Source organism: Protobothrops mucrosquamatus, unplaced genomic scaffold, assembly GCF_001527695.2.
Source record: "Protobothrops mucrosquamatus isolate PMUCROS unplaced genomic scaffold, P.Mucros_1.0 scaffold1835, whole genome shotgun sequence".
Lineage (NCBI taxonomy): Eukaryota > Metazoa > Chordata > Lepidosauria > Squamata > Viperidae > Protobothrops > Protobothrops mucrosquamatus.
In genome coordinates, this window is record NW_015387967.1 from 236,336 (window position 1) to 256,620 (window position 20,285).

Here is a 20,285-nt window from a genome sequence, read left to right on the forward strand (position 1 = left end):
GGACTTCAACTCCCAGAATTCCTCAGCCAGCACGCCTGGCTGAGGAATTCTGGGAGTTGAAGTCCACAAGTCATCAAAGGGCCAAGTTTGAAGACCACCCACCCACCCACCCCCCGATCTACAGCCAGCAAAGAAATTAGGAAGGAAGGGCGTATGTGCTGAGATTTGATCAGAGGAAGGCAGGAATGCGATATTTAAAATGCATATTAAAAAAAATACCGGTGGGATAGAAAATACGATTTGTGGGATTACGAAAAAGAGCGAGCCGAAGGAAAGACACAATCTCTGATGATTAGATTGAGCACAGTCAAGGAATCCTTAATTTTTAATTTTTCACAATGCTTAATCTATGGGTGTTTCCTGCCTGATGTTCACACGCACACAAAACGGGTGTCAAACCTTCAAACAATTCTGTGGCTGCAGCCATCTCCACGACAGCAATGGCAAGGGGGGAGACACTTCCTTCCGCTTTAGTCATAACAATAACTTTTCTGTGGGAACCAAGGTCAAGCGACCTCAGTTTTGGCGGGCTGGAGCATCCCTTAGAAAGCCCGCCAAAGTAGTTAATTGGGGATTGTGATTTACGACACATTACAGGGGCGGGAAGTTCAGCTTGTTGCCATGGGGGGGGGGACTGTCAGTCTTGGTTTCACCTTTGTTCCTGTCTATACTTCCTCTTCCCGTTATATAATCAAGATGGACAGTATTTAATATTTACTTGCTATGTATAGGCAGGGGTGTGGGTCTGTACATATGTTGTACATAGTATGTTTAGGTGTGTGTCAGGTATGTGTTTCACTTGGGAGAACGGGCAGCTCAATTTCATTTTTTGATGTGTGCCGTGCTGCCCACAGTAAAAAAAAACACACGACAATAAAGGTTATCTCTTTTATCTTACTAGGTGGCCATTAAAAGTGTTCTTTGAGGAAAGCAATTGCCTCAGAGTTCTTCTTCCTACTGGTTTAATCTATCAAAACCACGACAGCAGGAATTTGTGCTTTTTTTCAAAGGGCAACTGGACCTTGTTGTTTTTGTCTTGGAAGCCCTTTCACTTCTCATCCAAGGAGCTTCCCCAGTTCATCTGCATTGCTGAAGAACCGAAGAAGCTTCTTGGGTGAAAAAACAAAAGAAAAAAAACAAAGAGGGTCCAGTTGTCTCTCTGACAAAGCATCTTTGGGGACAACCATGATCTGGATGACTGAGAATCTCTATAGACAAAACAGGAATTGTGGCTTGAAAAAAGGGGTGGGGGCTGATGTTCAAAAATCAGTGCTGTGCCTTGAATGTCCTAATTAAGGGGGTCTTCAAACTTGGCCACTTTAAGACTTGTGGACTTCAACTCCCAGAATTCCTCAGCCAGCCCCTCAGGGCTGGCTGAGGAATTCTGGGAGTTGAAGTCCACAAGTCTTAAAGTGACCAAGTTTGAAGACCCTTTCCTAAATATTCATGGCCCTGCAAATTGGAGCTCTTCCCCTCATTGTTTTTGGCCAGGTAGTCCTCGGTTCACGGCCACAATTGAGCCCCAAACATTTCATTTATGTTGCTAAGCGAAAAACGTGTTAAACGAACCTTGCCTCGCTTTTACGACCTTTCTCGCTCCCGTTGTCAAGCGAACCGCTGCAATTTTGTTAATTTAGCAACGCGGTTTAAGTGAACCTGCCTTTCCCCCCATCGACTTGGCCGTTGAGAAGGTCGCAAAAAAAAAAGCAGCGGTCAGGTGACTCTTGGGATGCTGCGACCGTCATAAATAGGAACCCAGTTGCCAGGCCTCCGGGTTTTTGGTCACGTGACTCTACAGGGACGCCGTTGCGATGTTCTAAGCGTGAAAAAAACGGGCGCTAAACGAACTGTTGTAAATCGAGGACTGCCTGCCCTCCTTTAAAAAAAAATAATGGGTTATTTCTGGCTGGTTTTTGACACACACACACACCCTCCCCAAATCTGTGGTCGTAGGCGGAGAAGAACAGGCTGGCAGCCATGGCTAACAATCTTCAAAAAGGCAGCGGGGGTCCCATGCGGCTCTACGTCGGATCTCTTCACTGCAACATCACCAAAGAGATGCTGCGCGGGATCTTTGAGCCGTTTGGCAAGGTAGGGTGGCAGGAGGGCAGAGAAAATGGGATGTGTGGGGGGGGATGTTGATCCTGGAGCCCCCCCAGGGCACGGCCTTGGCTTTATAACTGGGGCCACCACCTCTCTCCTCCGTAGATTGACAGCATTGTGCTCATGCGGGACCAGGATACCGGACAGTCCAAAGGCTACGGCTTCATCACCGTAAGTGGGGTGGATTTTCTCCGCATGGGGCAGAGCGGGAATCAGCCTTTGCTAAGACACACGCACCCACAACGTAACAGAATCACAGAGTTGGAAGGGACCTTGGGGGTCTTCTAGTCCAACCCCCAAATCAGGCAGAACACCCTACACCAGTGATGGTGAACCTTTTAGAGACCGAGTGTCCAAACTGCAACCCAAAACCCACTTATGTATAGTTGGGTGCCGGGTGGGCGTGGCCCATTGGGTGGATGTGACCTATAGTAGTAGTAGTAGTAGTAGTAGTAGTAGTAGTAGTAGTAGTAGTAGTACAGTTGGAAGGGACCTTGGAGGTCATCTAATCCAACCCCCTGCTCAGGCAGGAAACCCTATACCATTTCAGACAAATGGCTGTCCAGTCTCTTCTTAAAAAGTTCCAGTGTCGGAGCATTCACCACTTCTGGAGGCAGGTTGTTCCACTGGCTAATTGTTCTCACCCTCAGGAAATTCCTCCTTAGTTCCAGGTTGCTTCTCCTCCTTGAGTAGTTTCCATCCATTGCTTCTTGTCCTGCCTTCGGGCGCTTTGGGAAATATGTTGTTTCTTCCCCCTTCTTTGTGGCAACCCCTCAAATATCATGCTGTCATGCTCTTTTCTCCAGTTTACAGAAGCAGAATGTGCCCGCCGTGCCCTGGAGCAGCTGAACGGTTTCGAGTTGGCCGGCCGGCCCATGCGGGTCGGACAGGTCACCGAACGGCTGGACGGCACCACCGACATCACTTTCCCCGATGGGGCTGATGAGCACGACCGGTCAGCTCTGAGCTTGGGGACCACCAGCTCCCAGCTGCAACTGATGGCGAAACTGGCCGAAGGTGAGGCTCCCTGATCAAAATTTGAAAGTGGGGGCTTGGTTCTGTTTTACATTTGGGAAGGTCCGATAGCAACGGGTTAATTCCTTTCGGGGTCACAGAGGTATATCGTGAGGAAGCTTGTTTGGCAGAATAACAGAATTGGATTGGAGGGCGGGGGGAGAAGAAATCTTGAAGTCGGCATTGAAGAGGAGGGACAGAAAATTGCACAAAAAAAGTGACGTTCGACCAATTAGCCAAACAGGACTGTCTCTCGATCGGACGTGGAAGGGAACTGCGTAGATCCAATCTGGGTCGGTCACTGGGACCAGAGACTTTTGTCTTTTGAGCTTTCGGACTGGTCCGAACTTTTCTCTACCGGATTACGTGTGCGTCGGGCTATTCTGATGCTTTGTATCTATGTGGTGGCGTCCTACCGGTTGATTGGTGTGTTGATGGCTGGCGATTGGCTGTTGTTTCCTTGTGATGTCAACTCCTCGGCCCCTAAGTACTTGATAAGCTGGTGGTAAATTAGCACTCCTGTTGACTGACAAGGGGGGCCGTTTCGCAGGCTTCAATCGTTTCCCTGGCTGTTTTTGTCCCTACTCGGTCAACAATCTCAGTAGCTGCGAAATTGAATGTATGTCCTCGTTCATTGCAGTGTGAGGCTACCGATGAGTTCCAGTCTCCTCCGTCTGGCCATTCGCTCGTGTTCTTGCAATCTGGTGGTTAGCTTCCTCCCCATTCGTCCTACGTAAGGTGCAAAATCCCCCTTATCAAGTACTCAGTTTCGCCGCTACTAGGATTGTTGGCCGAGCAGGGACAAAAACAGCCAGGGAAAAATGATTAAAGCCTGGGAAACTGGCCCCTTGTCAGTCAACAGGAATGCTGATTTATCACCAGCTTATCAAGTACTTTAGGGGCCGAGGAGTTGACAGCACAAGGAAACAACAGCCAATCGCCGGCCATCAACACACCAATCAACCAATAGGAAGGTACCTGTGATGACCCAGGGCAATGCAGTCAGCTGGCAATTCAAACGGCCCTTTAGTTGCTCCACATTTTCCCCAAATGCTCCCACGTTTCTGGCAAGCCTCCAAACACAGGAAGACACACACACCTCTGGCTGCAAGCAGTTTCACTGACAGTCTGGTTAAGAGAGGAATTTACTCAGGGCCTCTGAGATAACAAGGAATGACACATACATCATAAACCTAATGGGTCTGTGTGAATACACGCTTGTCTGAACAGTTTCAAAGGAGAAGCCAAAAATACAGTCCGAGTTCTTTAAACATCGAAGCAACGTTGTCAGCCAGTCCAGTGGTCAAGAGTTTCAGGGTTCCCAAGCAGAAGTCACCGAACAAGAGATCAGCAACAACACACACAAATGCCTCTCCACTGCATCTGGCCCTGTTGCGAAGGTGATTGAGATCCTTGTCCCCCTGCGTTGTTCCCTCCTTTGGAGAATAGCTTGACTCCCTCTTCTTTGGGGCAGCCCCTAAGATACTGGAGCATTGCTATCATGTCCCCCCTCGTGGTTCTCTTCATTAAACTAGACATTCCCAATTCCAGCAGCCGTTCTTCGAATGTTTTAGCCTCCAGTCCCTTAACCATCTTCGTTGCTCTTCTCTGCACTCTTTCTAGAGTCTCAGCATCTTTTTTTACATCGTGGTGACGGTATCTGCGCTGTCTTTTCTTCGTGAATAAATTTCCTGACAGTAGCCGGGTGGAGCAGAAACGAGGAGGGCGGAGGTGGTTAGATAAGTGGAGGGAAGGAATTTCACGGGTACCGAAACTTCATTTATTTCCAACTTGTGTTATTTTAAACATGCAATCCACATACATTCAGATACAAGTTTAAACATTAGCAACCAACTAGAGACGGCTATCCCAAAGACATCAAGTGTCTGTGAAGATTCTCAAGTCCTCCAAGTCCGTGCTTTTTTCAGGAGACAACTGGACTTTTTTTGTTTTCTTTCGAAGACGTTTCGCTTCTCCTCCCAAGAAGCTTCCCCGGTTCTGACTGGATGGGGAATGGAAGGATTTGTACCCCTTTGCAATCCTCCGGTCCTTTTGCCTTCTTTTAGACCAGCTGTCTGCAAAAGAATATAAACTAAAAGAAGGCAAAGGACCAGCTGTCTGCAAGGAATATCAATCCTTCCATCCTCCCACCATTCGTAAGATCGGCCGATGCTGTGGGGTTGGCAAGGTGGTGGGGGGGAAAAAATTAAGTGTGAGATGCTAAAAAAAAAAAAAATCCTTGGCCTAACCCTGCTGTTGTTGGTTCTGCAGGACCTTTAATGTTATTTTATTTTTGGGGGGGAACCAGATCAATCCTAGACATTGCCTTCTCTTTGACTATTGCACCGACTGCAGGAAAACTGTCAGATTTTGTCAGATTCGTGCTCGTTTTTTGCGGAGGAGAAAGCAAACTTGCGTTACCTGGAAACACAAGTTTAAAAAAAAAAGAAAAGAAGCCCATTTAGTTATATCCAGGTAGTCCTTGACTTACGACTCTAATTGGTCCTGGAACTTTCATTGCTAAGCAACACAGTTTTTTCAAGTGAATTGTCTCAAGACCGTGCCTGATTTTATAACCTCTTTCGTCGCGGTCCTTAAGTGAATCTGGCTTTGCCCATTGACCTGGCTTGTCAGAAACCATCGGGGGGGAAGATCTCAGATGGCAGTCGTGCGATCCTGGGACGCTGCAGCCATTGTAACACATGCTGGTTGCCAAGCACCCAGGTCACAATCACATAACCGTGGACGCTACCACAGTTCCAATAAAGGATGTAGCTCGGGGTTGAGATGAGGGGTCCTTGGTGCTCTCTGAGCTGGCTTTGTTTTCTTGCAGACGTTTCATGACCCAGACTAGGGAACATCATCAGTGCTAGAAGGGAGGGGGGATTGTGGAGAGAGGAGGAGGAGGACAATGACAACTGTGGGGTCCTTGGTGCTCTCTGAGCTTGCTTGTTTTCTTGCAGACGTTTCATGACCCAGACTAGGTAACATCATCAGTGCTAGAAGGGGAGTGTGGGAGGAGGAGGAGGAGGAGAAATATGGGGTCCTTGATGCTCTCTGAGCTTTGTTGTTTTCATGCAGACATTTCATAACCCAACTAGGGAACATCATCAGTGCTAGAAGGGAGTGTGGGAGGAGGAGGAGGAGGAGAACTATGGAGTCCTTGATGCTCTCTGAGATTGGTGGTTTCCTTGCAGACATTTCATGACCCAACTAGGGAACATCATCAGTGTTAGAAGGAGAGGGTTGTAGAGAGGAGAGGTGGAAGAGAACTGTGGGGTCCTTGATGCTCTCTGAGCTGGGTGGTTTTCTTGCAGACGTTTCATGACCCAACTAGGGAACATCATCAGTGCTACAAGGGAGAGGGGGGTTGTGAAGAGGAGGAGGAAGAGGACTGATGGATCCTTGGTGCTCTCTAAGCTTGGGGTTTCCTTGCAGATGTTTCATAACCCAACTAGGGAACGCAATCAGTGCTAGGAGGGAGTAGGGTTTGCAGAGAGGAGGAGGAGGAGGAAGAAGAGGAGGACTGTGGGGTCCTTGGTGGTCTCTGAGGTTTGTTGTTTTCTTGCAGACGTTTCATGACCCAACTAGGGAACATCATCAGTGCTAGAAGGGAGGAGGGATTGTGCAGAGAGGAGGAGAGGAAGAGGAAGGTGGCTGTTGAGTCCTTGGTGCTCTCTGAGCTTGGCTGTTTACTTGCAGACGTTTCATGACCCAACTAGGGAACATCATCAGTGCTAGAAGGGAGGGGGGTTTGCACTGATGACGTTACCTAGTTTGGGTCACGAAATGTCCGGAAGGAAACAGCCACGCTCAAGAAAGCACCAAGGAGCCCTCACTGCAACTGTTGTAAGCGCGGAGTCCGATCAGTAATCACTTAATTTCAGCACCGTCGTGACTTCTTGGAACAGCTGCTAAACAATTTGCCCGTAAGTCGGGGACTGGCTGCCTTTCATCTTTTGAGGAGGATTTTATCTATTTTCTTTCCTTCCAAGCGACAGTCACGACTGAGCGACTTCAATAAAGGCCTTCAAATATGACCCAAACTAAGGGCTGTCTATGTTCTGGACAAAAAACATCCGTGGGGGATGCCAACTCCCATCAGTCACAGCTCGAATGCTCTCCCGCTTCGGGAAAGACCGCCCGGAGCATGGCAGCCTTCTTCTTCCATCCCCAAATATCTTTTTCCAAGTATAAATTTTTATTATTTTCATCATAAAAAAAAACACATCACAAGTACATCACAATGCTATAATAAAAGCCCCACCCCCCCCGGACTTCCCAAACCTAATCCCAGGATACTATTCAACTAAAAGTAAACTACTATTAATATCCCTAACTCCACAAAATATTATTCTACATAAGTAGGTGAGATATATATATAAAAAAAACAAAAACAAGTTATCTAAAAACCTAAATTATATTCCACCATTCTATGCATTTTTTGAATATAAACAATCCATCTTCTCCATATTAATAAAAATTGTTCATTTGAATGATTCTTCAGATAAGCCAAAATTTTTGCCATTTCAGCAAGATGCGAAACCTTCAATCTCCAGTCCTCCATTGTAGGTAAAACTTTACTCTTCCAATTTTGAGCTATCAACAAACGGGCAGCAGTTAAGCAATACAACATCAAGTTCGTTTCTTTTACATCCAAATTTTGTGTGATACCTAGGAGAAACAACTGAGGCAAAAAAAAAATTCTTCTTTTAAAAATTTGCTGTAAATTCCACCACAATTTTATCCAAAAGGCCTTAATAACCTTGCAAGTCCACCACATGTGAAAAAAAGTTGCATCTTGTTGTCCACACCTCCAGCACTTGGATTCATAATTTTCATAAATGCGAGACATAGTTGCAGGATCCATGTGCCATCTATAAAACATTTTATAAAAATTCTCACGTAAGTTTTGAGCTTGCGTGAATTTCACGCTTCGGGAAAGACCGCCCGGAGCGTGGCAGCCTTCTTCCATCCCCAAATATCTTGTCTTGTGTTTGCCCCACACAGCTGGTTCTGGGATCCCCCTGTCCACCACAGCAGCGGCTCACGCTGCTTTGCAGCTGAACGGAGCGATACCTTTGGGAGCGCTGAATCCAGCTGCCCTGACAGGTAAGATGGGGGGGGAACCCAGGAGCAATTGGGAGTGGTCCCGAGGACAGGTGAATGCATCACAACAACACTGGCTCAGTGTGTTTCAAATTCGGCAACTTTAAGATGGTTGGACTTCAATTCCCAGAATTCCCCAGCCGGCTTGCTGGCTTGGGAATTCTGGGAGTTGAAGTCCACACATCTTAAAATTTGCCAGCTGGGGAATTCTGGGCGTTGAAGTCCACACATCTTAAAGTTTGCTGGCTTGAGAATTCTAGGAGTTGAAGTCCACACATCTTGCTGGGGAATTCTGGAAGTCCACACATCTTAAAAGTTGGAAGATTCCTGGCTGGGGAATTCTGGGTGTCGAAGTTCACACATCTTCAAGTTGGCCATTTGCTGGCTGGGGAATTCTGGGAGTTGAAGTCTCCACATTGTAAAGTCGTCAGCTTGCGTAAACTAATCCAATGAATGCTTCTTGCATTGCACCCAAATATCTCCCTTTAGCGTCTTTTTTTTTTTTTTTTTTAATTCTCCCATGGGAAATTATTCCCGGCTTCCTAACACTTTGCTTATCTTTCTCTCACCCCCTACAGCTCTTAGCCCAGCGTTGAACCTGGCTTCACAGACACTGGCCTCCCAGTGCTTCCAGCTTTCAGGCCTCTTCAGTCCCCAAACAATGTAAGTCGCTAAACAGCAACGTCTGGGGGGCGTTTGGGTTTGGGGGGGCAGGAAAGAAGCTTTTTCATCTTCATTATGTTCCAAATTTGACCTGCAGACCTTTTAAGACCTCACTTAAGATCTATAAGTCGACTCAGGGTGGATTTTTGCCAAACCCAGGTCTTCTCTGCCTCGTTCCCCCCCCCCCCAAAATCTGAGCCAGGCGACCCTTGAACCCCAAAGTTCCCCACAGCCCTTAGATGTTCTGTGAGCAATTTCACAAGACAAAATGACTTAACCGGTGAAGTCCTCGGTGCTCCCTGAGCTGGGTGGTTTTCTTGCAGACGTTTCATGACCCAACTAGGTAACATCATCAGTGCTAGGAGGGAGTGGGGTTTGTGGAGTAGAGAGGGAGGAGGAGGAAGAAAAGGAGGTGGAGAAGTAGGTGGGAAGGGAGAGGAGGAGACCGTGGGATCCTTGGTGCTTTCTGAACTTGGTTGATTTCTTGCAGACATTTCATGACCCAACTAGGTAACATCATCAATGCTAGGAGGGAGTGGGGTTTGTGGAGTAGAGAGGGAGGAGGAGGAGGAGAAGTAGGTGGAAAGGAGGAGGAGGACCGCGGGATCCTTGGTACTCTCTGAACTTGGTTGCTTTCTTGCAGATGTTTCATGACCCAACTAGGTAACTTCATCAGTGCTAGCAGGGAGTGGGGTTTGCAGGAGGAGGAGGAGGAGGACTGGGGGGTCCCTGGTGCTCTCTGATCTTGGTTCTCGACGTTTCATGACCCAGCTAGCTGACATCAGTGGTAGTAGGGAGTGTGCAAAGTGGAGGAAGGAGGAGGAGGAGAATTCAGAGGTGATAGGACGACTTGGTGCTTCTGAACTTGGTTGCTTTCTGGCAGACATTTCATGACCCAACTAGGTAACGCCATCAGTCTAGAAAGAGTTGAGTTTGTGGAGTGGAGGAAGAGGAGGAGGAGGAGGGATGGGACTGGGAGGTCCTTGGGGCTTTCTTAAGCGTGATTGCTTTCTTTTACACATTTCATGGCCCAACTAGATAACATTATCAGTGGTAGAAGGGAGGAGGGTGGTGGGGGCTCTCCGAGCTTGCAGACGTTTCATGACCCAACTAGGTAACATCATCAGTGCTAGAAGGGAGGAGGGATTATGGAGAGGAGGAGGACTGTGGGGTCCTTGGTGCTCTCTGAGATTGCTTGTTTTCTTGCAGACGTTTCATGACCCAACTAGGTAGCATTATCAGTGATAGAAGGGGAGTGGGCTTTGCTCTCATTTTACAGCTAGTCCCCGGCTCACAGCCACAATTGAGCCCCCAGAATTTAAGTTGTTACATGAGAAATTTGTCGAGTGAATTTTGCCCGCATTTGTTAAGTGAATCGCTGCAGTTGTTAAATGAGGAACACGGTCGTTAAATGAATCTGGCTTCCCCATTGACTTTGCTTGTCAGAAGGTCGCAGAAGGGGGAATCGCATCACACACACACAGAGTCAGGGACACCGTGACCGTCATAAATATGAACCGGTTGTCAAGCCTCTTGAGTGCAACTCACACGAGCCAGGGGGAGGCCGCAACGGCCCGTAAGTGTGAACAACGGTCCTTAAGTCCCTTTTTTTCGGGGCCGTTGTCACTTTGGTTGCTAAATGAAGCGTTGTAAGTCGGGGGCAACCGGTATATCCCGCTGGCTTGCCCCGGGAGTGGCCTGAGTGACTCTCGCCTTGCAGATTCTCCGGCGCCTGGATTTGCGCCTCGGCCCCGTAACTTCCCTCCTGGCTCTCGGTTCTCCATCCCATCCTTACTTTTCCACCCTCTGCCCTGTTTTTACGTGAGATCGAGCGGGAAGGGACCTCCGAGGTCTTTCAGTTCAGCCTCCTCCCTGCTCAAATGGTGGGGCCGAAACATAAAAGAAGGCTCAAGTGGTGAGGCTCAGACATAAAAGAAGGCTCAAGTGGTGAGGCCGAGACATAAAAGAAGGCTCAAGTAGTGAGGACGAGGCATAAAAAGAAGGCTCAAGTGGTGAGGACGAGGCATAAAAAGAAGGCTCAAGTGGTGAGGACGAGACATGAAGGCTCAAATGGTGAGGCTCAGACATAAAAGAAGGCTCAAGTGGTGAGGCCAAGACATAAAAGAAAGCTCAAGTGGTGAGGCTGAGACATAAAAGAAGGCTCAAGTGGTGAGGACGAGGCATAAAAAGAAAGCTCAAGTGGTGAGGATGAGACATGAAGGCTCAAATGGTGAGGCTCAGACATAAAAGGCTCAAGTGTTGAGGCCAAGACATAAAAGAAAGCTCAAGTGGTGAGGACGAGGCATAAAAAGAAGGGTCAAGTGGTGAGGACGAGGCATAAAAAGAAAGCTCAAGTGATGAGGATGAGGCATAAAAAGAAGGCTCAAGTGGTGAGGACGAGACATAAAAAGGCTCAAGTGGTGAGGCCCAGACATAAAAGAAGGCTCAAGTGGTGAGGCCGAGACATAAAAGAAGGCTCAAGTAGTGAGGACGAGGCATAAAAAGAAGGCTCAAGTGGTGAGGACGAGGCATAAAAAGAAGGCTCAAGTGGTGAGGACGAGACATGAAGGCTCAAATGGTGAGGCTCAGACATAAAAGGCTCAAGTGTTGAGGCCAAGACATAAAAGAAAGCTCAAGTGGTGAGGACGAGGCATAAAAAGAAGGGTCAAGTGGTGAGGACGAGGCATAAAAAGAAAGCTCAAGTGATGAGGATGAGGCATAAAAAGAAGGCTCAAGTGTTGAGGACGAGGCATAAAAAGGCTCAAATGGTGAGGACGAGACATAAAAAGAAGGCTCAAGTGGTGAGGACGAGACATAAAAAGAAGGCTCAAGTGGTGAGGCCCAGACATAAAAGAAGGCTCAAGTGGTGAGGCCCAGACATAAAAGGAGACGGAGAAGGACCTTGGGGAGGGAGGAAAACAATAAAAGAAGATGGAGAAGGACCTTGGGGAGGGAGGAAAACAAGGCCGGGTGGAGAGGACGGTTGCTAATCTCTCTTATTTTCCCTTGTTTTGCAGGTAAGGCCCACCCAGTCTCCTCCCCCGCCCCCCAATTTCCTGCCCTTCCTCTCCCACGGAGCTCGGAAAAAAAAGGGGGGGGAATAATCATCTCTACACCGTTACAGCCTCATCTGGACAACCAGCCCCCCCCCAATTGGATTTCAAAGCTGGGGGACGGACTTTGAAAGAAGGATCGGCTCCCTCTCTTTGGGGAGCGGGCTGGGGGGGGAGAAACCCTTCTTAACACGAACTCTTGATTTTATTCTGAATTTCCCTCCCGCCACGTGAGGGAAATTCTCCTTCTCTCTCTCCCTCTCCCTCCTCAAGCCGTAATTGGTGGAGGAGGGTGCGTTATCCCCCTGGATAACTGGAGGGAGCTCCGCCCCCCAAGAATTGGAATTGCAGCTTCTCTTGCTTTCCGACTAAGCCCGGTGGGCTTCGGAGGGGGGGACCAGGAAGACCCTTAGCTCCTTCCCCCCCTCCTCTTTCTCTCTCTCTTTCTCTTTCTCATCCTCTGCTCTCGGATCAGGCTTTGAGGCTTGGCTGGATGGCTTTGGGCAGCCCTGGCGGCCGAGACGGGATCTGTCTGTGTGTGTGTGTGTGCGCGCACGTTGTACATAGATCGGGAGAGGCGCGCAGACCGGCATGTGGGTGGGAGGCCCACGCAGTGTATATCTCTTCCCCGTTTCTCTTTTCCCCCCCTCCTTTTCCTTGATCTGCAAAGAGGCTGCATAACCCCCGTGGGGATGTTTGGGTGTTTTTCCCTCTCCCTTTTTTCTCTCGACACTCGTCTCCCCTTCTTGGTGTCTCCCCCGTTTTTCTGGCTGCACCCCTCCCTCCCCCCCCGTCCTCAAAATCCTTCAGAGAAAACGTCCCGTCCCGTCCTTTCCAGATTTTCAAAGGTGTATTTTGGTTTTCTTTTTTTCTTTTTATCTCTTTTCGATTTTCTTTTGTTTTTCTTCTTCTTTTGCTTATAAACGAATAATAAAAGTCACCAAACGGAACCGTGCGTACGACTTCTTTTCTTTTTCCCTTTCAAGGAGTGGGGAAGAGTTTCTCCTGAAAAGCGAGGAAAAAGAAAAAGCCTTTAGGATGAGGGTAAAATATTTGGGGAGGGAGGGGTTTTTCTCAACAGCCGAGAGTCCAAGCAAGAAAGGAAAGGAGTCTGTAGTTCCTTACTTTGATCGGTGTTTTCAAAATCAATCTGTCTGTGTTTGTCTGTCCGTCTATATCTATGTATCTGTCTTTTATCATCTGTCTATGTATCATCTATCATCTGTCTGTCTGTCTTATCTATCTTATTGTCTGCCTCTGCGTGTCTGTCTTATCTATCCTATCTATATAATAATAATAATAATATAATAATAATAATAATAATAATAATAATAATAATAATAATAATAATAAAGTTGGAAGGGACCTTGGAGGTCATCTAGTCCAACCCCCTGCTCAGGCAGGAAACCCTATCCCATTTCGGACAAAAGGCTGTCCAGTCTCTTCTTAAAAACTTCCAGTGTTGGAGCATTCACCGCTTCTGGAGGCAGGTTGTTCCACTGGTTAATTGTTTGAACTGTCAGGAAGTTTCTCCTTAGTTCTAGGTTGCTTCTCTCCTTGATTAGTTTCCATCCGTTGTTTCTTGTCCTGCCTTCGGGCGCCTTGGAAAATAGCTTGACTCCCTCTTCTTTGGGGCAGCCCCTGAGATATTGGAACACTGCTATCCTGTCCCCCCTCATCCTTCTCTTCGTTGAACTAGACATACCCAGTTCCAGCAGCCTTTCCTTATATGTTTTAGCCTCCAGTCCCCTAATCATCTTTGTTGCTCTTCTCTGCACTCTTTCTAGAGTACATCATCTGTCTTGTCTTATCTATCTTATCTATTGTCTGTCTGTCTTATCTATCTATCCTATCTATAGTCTATCATCTATCTTTATCATCTGTCTGCCTGTCTGTCCTGTCTATCGTCTGCCTGTCTGTCTATCCATCCTATCATCTATTTATCTCTATCATCTGTCTGATCTATCGTCTATCATCTGTCTGTCTTATCTCTCCTATTTATTGTCTATCATCTATTTATCTCTTATCATCTGTCTGCCTATCTGTCTGTCTATCTATCCTATCTATCATCTATTTATATCATCATCTGTCTGTCTTATCTATTGTCTGTCTGTCTCTGCCTATCTTCTCTTTTTTAGAAAATTAAATATAGCTGCCTATTTGCTCACAGCAACTCTAGGAAGCTTACAAACAATAAAATACATAGGGGGGGGAACCCCACCCCACTGGCGACAACACACAATCAAATAGCCAATTGATGGGCTCCATCCCATCCCGCGTTCCCCAGGGCCGCTGGCCAAACCAAGTCTTCAGGGCCTTACGAAAGAGGGTCCAAGTGGGGGCCCATCTAATCCCTCAAGGGATGACCTTCCAAAGGGACGGAGCCCGCACGGAGAAGGCCCTCCTCCTGGGTGTATCTCCTTAGGGGACGGGACCCACAGCGTTGCTTGCTCCTTGCTCTTTGTTTAAACCTTATTTAATCAAGTTCATTATTTTATTAAAAGCTGTGTTTTAATGCATCCTTTCTTCCCTTCTCCCCACCCTTCAAACTACGCTTGATTTCAGATAGATTAGGAGAAAAAATGAAGCTTCCATCCATGCAAAATAGTTAAATGTTTCTCCATAGGGGAGGTTAAAGGGAAAAATTGCTCCTTTTAAAACAAGGAAGAGCAACTAAGATGATCTTCACTAAAATGTGAAGAACGGTTGCTGGATTTGAGTTTGGCTAGTCTAGAGAAAAGAAGGACTGGGGGTGGGATATGATAACAGTATTCCAGTATTTGAGGGGCTGCCACAAAGAAGGAGTCAACTTATTCTCCAAAGCACCTGAAGGCAGGACAAGAAGCAACGGATGGAAACTAAGCAAGGAGAGAAGCAACCTGGAATTAAGGAGAAACTTCCTCACAGTCAGAACAATTAACCCAGTGGAACAACTTGCCACCAGAAGTTGTGACTGCTCCATCATTGGAGGTTTTTAAGAAGAGACTGGACAGCCGCTTGTCTGAAATGGTCTAGGGCAGGGGTAGGCAACCTTGGCTCTTTTATGACTCGTGGACTTCAACTCCCAGAATTCCTGAGCCAGCCATGCTGAGGGGAAAGGGAGAGGTTTCCAAGCTGAGCCATGGTGGCTCAGGAATTCTGGGAGATGAAGTCCACGAGTCATGAAAGAGCCAAGTTTGAAGACCCCTCAGAGGAACATATGAAAGCATAATTAATGTTAATTAATGTAGACTTTATTAGTTTAGAGCAGGGGTAGGCGACCTTGGTTCTTTTATGACTTGTGGACTTCAACTCCCAGAATTCCTGAGCCAGCATGAGGGAAACTTTCACCCCTTCATGACTTGTGGACTTCAACTCCCAGAATTCCTCAGCCAGCATGAGGGAAACTTTCACCCCTTCATGACTTGTGGACTTCAACTCCCAGAATTCCTGAGCCAGCATGGAAACCTCTCTTTTCCCCTCAGCGTGGCTGGCTCAGGAATTCTGGGAGTTGAAGTCCACCAGTCATAAAAGAGCCAAGGTTGCCTACCCCTGGTATAGGGACTCCTGCTCGAACGGGGTTGGACTAGAAGACCTCCAAGGTCCCTTCCAGCTCTATTCTGATTGAAGGCCGGGAACAATATTAATCGAGTGGGCTTCTTTTCTGGGCTGTGGGATTTAATGTAGCTCCCAACCCACTGAACTCTTGGACTTCATTTTATCCCTGTTGCCGCATGAGCCGCATCGGTGCGGCTCAACCTTTCAGCTCGCCAGGGACCCAGAGAAATTCGCCAATGAGTGAACCCCCGAAATTGGCATTCCGGAGACAGGTTGGGCTGCTTTAATCCCATTTTCCCACCTGCCTTGTTTGCTTTTGAGTTGGGCTGTCTCCGGTCGCGCCTTATTGTTTCCCCCCCCCCAAGGAACTGTCCCCTCCCTCAGCCGGGGGTCTCTTCCCCTTTCGTCCCCAACTCTCCACGAGCAAAAGCGACTGTGAAATGCACACAGGGAGTTCCCGACATAACAGCAGCCAAAAAAAGCTAATGCAATCCTGGGTTGTATAAACAGAGGCCTAGAATCAAGATCACGCGAGGTATTAGTACTGCTGTATAAAACCCTGGTGAGGCCACACCTGGAATACTGCAGCCAATTTTGGTCACCACATCACAAAAAAAATGTTGAGAGTTTGGAAAAAAAAATTCAGAGAAGAGCAACTAAGATGATCAAAGGCCTGGAGACCAAAACATACGAAGAACGGCTGCGGGACTTGGGTTTGGCTAGTCTAGAGAAAAGAAGAAATAGGGGAGAGATGAGAGCAGTGTTCCAGTATTTGAGGGGCTGCCACAAAGAAGAGGGGGGTCACATTGTTCTCCAAAGCACCAGAGGGATGGACGAGAAACAATGGATGGAAACGGATCAAAGAGAGAAGCAACCTGGAATTAAGGAGAAACTTCCTAACAGTGAGGACAATCAACCAGTGGAACAGCCTGCCACCAGAACTTGTGGGTGCTTCATCCATGGAGGTTTTTAAGAAGAGACTAGACAGTCACTTGTCTGAGATGGTATAGGTTCTCCTGCTTGAGCAGGGGGCTGGACTAGAAGACCTCCAAGGTCCCTTCCAGCTTCTATTCTATTCTATTCTATTCTATTCTATTCTATTCTACTCTACTCTACTCTACTCTACTCCATTCTATTCTATTCTATTCTATATTTTATTATTCTATTCTATTCTGTATTTTATTCTATTCTGTTCTGTTCTATTCTACTCTATTCTATTCTGTATTTTATTATTCTATTCTACTCTATTCTATTCTGTATTTTATTATTCTATTCTATTCTGTATTTTATTATTCCATTCTATTCTGTTCTACTCTATTCTATTCTGTATTTTATTATTCTATTGTATTCTACTCTATACTCTATTCTATTCTGTATTTTATTATTCTATTCTGTTCTATTCTACTCTATTCTATTCTGTATTTTATTATTCTATTCTACTCTATACTCTATTCTATTCTGTATTTTATTATTCTATTCTATTCTATTCTATTCTATTCTATTCTATTCTATTCTATTCTATTCTATTCTTTCCTGTTGTTCTATTCTATTCTATTCTATTCTATTCTATTCTATATAGAGATGAGGAGAGAGGAAAAAAGACTACAGTTGAGATCATCGAGAATTCAGAGACAGCTGGGACCAGAATTTTGTTCCTTTAAGCAAGGCAGTTATTATGGTAGATGAGTCGTGCCTGGTTTTATGATTTTATGTGAAGGAAATCATTGGAGTCGCTAAGCGAGTTGCACGGGCGTTAAGCGAATCCACCTTCCCCCGTTGACTTTGCTTTCGGAAATCGGCTGGGAAGGTCACAGGTTTTGATCACACAACCACACTAGGCCCAAAAACTCCCATCATAAATCACTGTACAGCGCTGGTGTCATTTGGAACGGTTGCTAAACAAACGGTTATAAATAGAGGACTAGCCACCAATGTTCTTTCTGGTCCCATCGCCCTGGAGGCGGCCACGTTCCTGATTCCACAGTTGGTGCCATAGATGCCACAAAGCGTTGCTGAGACACACAAAAAAGCAGTGGATTTGATGACCCAGAATAACAGCTGGGAGGGACCTTGGAGTTCATCTAGTCCAACCCCCTGCTCAGCAGGAAACCCTATTTCATTCCAGACAAAAGGCTGTCCAATTTCTTCTTAAAAACATCCCGGTGTTGGAGCAGCCACAACTTCTGGTGGCAAGCTGTCCCACTGGTTAATTGTTCTCACTCTCGGGAAATTTCTCCTTCGTTCGGGGTTGCTTCTCTCCTGGATTCGTTTCCATCCGTTGTTTCTCAACCTGCCTTTAGGTGCTTTGAAAAAACAGGTTCACACAAACACACACACACACACACACACACACACACACACCCCTTCCTTGGGGCAGCACCCCCAAATATTGGAACACTGCTATCGTGTCACCCCCGAAGTCCTTCTTTTCTCTAGACTAGACACACCCAATTCCCGCAACCGTTCTTCGTACGTTTTAGTCTGTTTGAGTCTGGTTTTGCTTGCGGACCAAATTGATTTTGGAAGGGTTGTGTGTCATTGTTACACATCTCTTTCTTTGTCTTGCCTGCTCTTGGGGGGGGGGGGGTTCGGATGGCTCTGGATGCAGGCCAGTGACAATTCAGTTTCCCCAGGCCCCCCACTCTTTTTGGGGGCAGCCCCTCAAATATTAGAAGACCGCTATCATGTCACCACCACCACCCCCAGTCCTTTTTCCCCTCTAAACTAGACATGCAGGTCAATGACAATTCAGCTCCCTCACTTTGCCCAGTCCTGGGGAGGAGGGGGCGACCTCTCCATCTTGGGGACTAGAAACCGAGGCTCCACTTTGCCTTAAACAACCCCCCTTCGTTCCCTTCTCTCCTCCCCGTTCTGCAAGCGCCTTACCTCCCCTCCCTCGTCCCTGATCCCTGCTCCCCAAGGCTGAATGCTGGGCACGATCTGCTTAGCTGGCGCTAAGAGGCAGAAGAAGTTGGTTGCCCTAGCAACGGGAAACATCCTGTCTCCGTGGCAACTGCCCAAGCGGGGACCACAAGGACGTTTCCATGGCAAAGTGATGGGTATCTCATGCCTTGTCCTCGTCCCCCTTGCCAAACTCGTTCATTTTCGGGAGTCGTGAGCCCTGGGAAGCTTGATGGAGGAGGGGGGCGGGGGGGCGGTGGCAGGGGGGGGCAGTGGAGGCAGGAAGGGGAGAAGTTTGACTTTGGGGAGCATGAAAGAACAGGCAGCTCTGCAGCAGTCAATCAAACCGAGCATCCTTCTCTCTAGATCTCATCTCCCCCCCGTTTGTTCAGTTGCTTCCATAGGGACAACTTGAAAAAGGACAACAGAGTGACAGAGTGGAAAGGGACTTTTGGAGGTCATCTAGTCCAACCCCCTGCTCAAGCAGGAATCTCTATGCCATTTCAGACAAAATGGCTGTCCAGTCTCTTCTTAAAAACTTCCAGTGTTGGAGCATTCACTGCTTCGGAAGGCAAGCCGGTCCACTGATTAATTGTTCTAATTGTCAGGAAATTTCTCTCTTCAGTTCTCCACTAGGTTGGTTCTCTCCTTGATTAGTTTCCATCCGTTGCTTCTTGTCCTGCCCTCAGGTGCTTTTGACAATAATAATAATAATAATAATAATAATAATAATAATAATAATAATAATAATAATAATAATAATAATAATAATAATAATAATAAAGTTGGAAGGTACCTTGGAGGTCATCTGGTCCAACCCCCTGCTCAGGCAGGAAACCCTATACCAGGGGTAGGCAACCTCGGCTCTTTTATGACTTGTGGACTTCAACTCAGCATAGCTGACTCAGGAATTATGGGAGCTGAAGTCCATGAGTCATAAAAGAGCCAAGGTTGCCTACCCCTGCCCTATACCATTTCAGACATATGGCCGTCCAGTCTCTTCTTAAAAACTTCCAGTGTTGGAGCATTCACCGCTTCTGGAGGCAGGTTGTTCCACTGGTTAATTGGTTAATTGGTCCAATAAGTGGACCCCATCTTTTTGAGGCAGCCTCTCAACTAATTGGAAGACTGCCATCATGTCCCCCCCCCAGCCCTTCTTTTCTTTAAAGTAGACATACCCAATTCTTGCAACCGTTCTTCCTATGTTTTAACCTCCGGTCCCCGAACCGTTTTTGTTGTTTTTTTCTACGCTCTTTTTAGAGTCTCAACATCTTTTTTTTACATTGTGGCGACTAAAACTGGATGCACTATTGCCCCCAGTTCTGAACCGATTCCTGACTTGGGCAGGGGGTGGGACTAGATGACCTCCAAGGTCCCTTCCGGCTGCATGCTTTGATGATTGGGGGGAGGGAGACGTCTTCCGGATCGGGGTCAGATTGGTTGATCAGGGAAGGCCTCAGAAATCCACCCCCCCCCACACACAAATCAGGAATGTATGAGTTCTAGTCCTGCCTTAATTGACCTTGGGCCAGCCATTTTCTCTCGGCCCTAAAATGGAGGCGACGGCAAATCACTTCTGGGGAAAAAAACCCACCCTTTCATCTCGCAAGCCTGTGGAATGTATTTGAAGCATCCCCATCCCGTTCTCCAGCTGAAAAGATTCTGAGGATCCCTCACAAAGAACGAGATAGCGCTGGATTGCAGGCGTGGACTGGCACGATATTAAAGGATAATGAGATGAGGAGAGCAGAGGGGGGAAAAAAAGCAAGCTCCGGTAGCAGACGTTAAAGTCCGATGTGTTAGAACAGGGCTTTTCAACCATTTCACCCATTGTACCACTTTTAGGATAGGGCAATATCGAGTACCACCAGTCGCCTAGCAAGGTGTCCAAAACTTGATGACCAA

General features: G+C 47.1%; 1 protein-coding gene across 1 annotated transcript in view; it reads left to right on the forward strand.

Moving 5' to 3' along the window:
- RBM23 (RNA binding motif protein 23) overlaps nt 1–8,893 on the forward strand; it is a 30,277-nt gene extending 21,384 nt beyond the window's left edge. The window contains exons 11-15 of the mRNA XM_015823326.1: nt 1,954–2,091; nt 2,209–2,274; nt 2,910–3,120; nt 8,128–8,229; nt 8,805–8,893. Coding sequence (XP_015678812.1) covers nt 1,954–2,091; nt 2,209–2,274; nt 2,910–3,120; nt 8,128–8,229; nt 8,805–8,893 — 606 coding nt within the window. The remainder of the gene's footprint in view (nt 1–1,953; nt 2,092–2,208; nt 2,275–2,909; nt 3,121–8,127; nt 8,230–8,804) is intronic.
- Nucleotides 8,894–20,285: the final 11,392 nt, after the last annotated feature.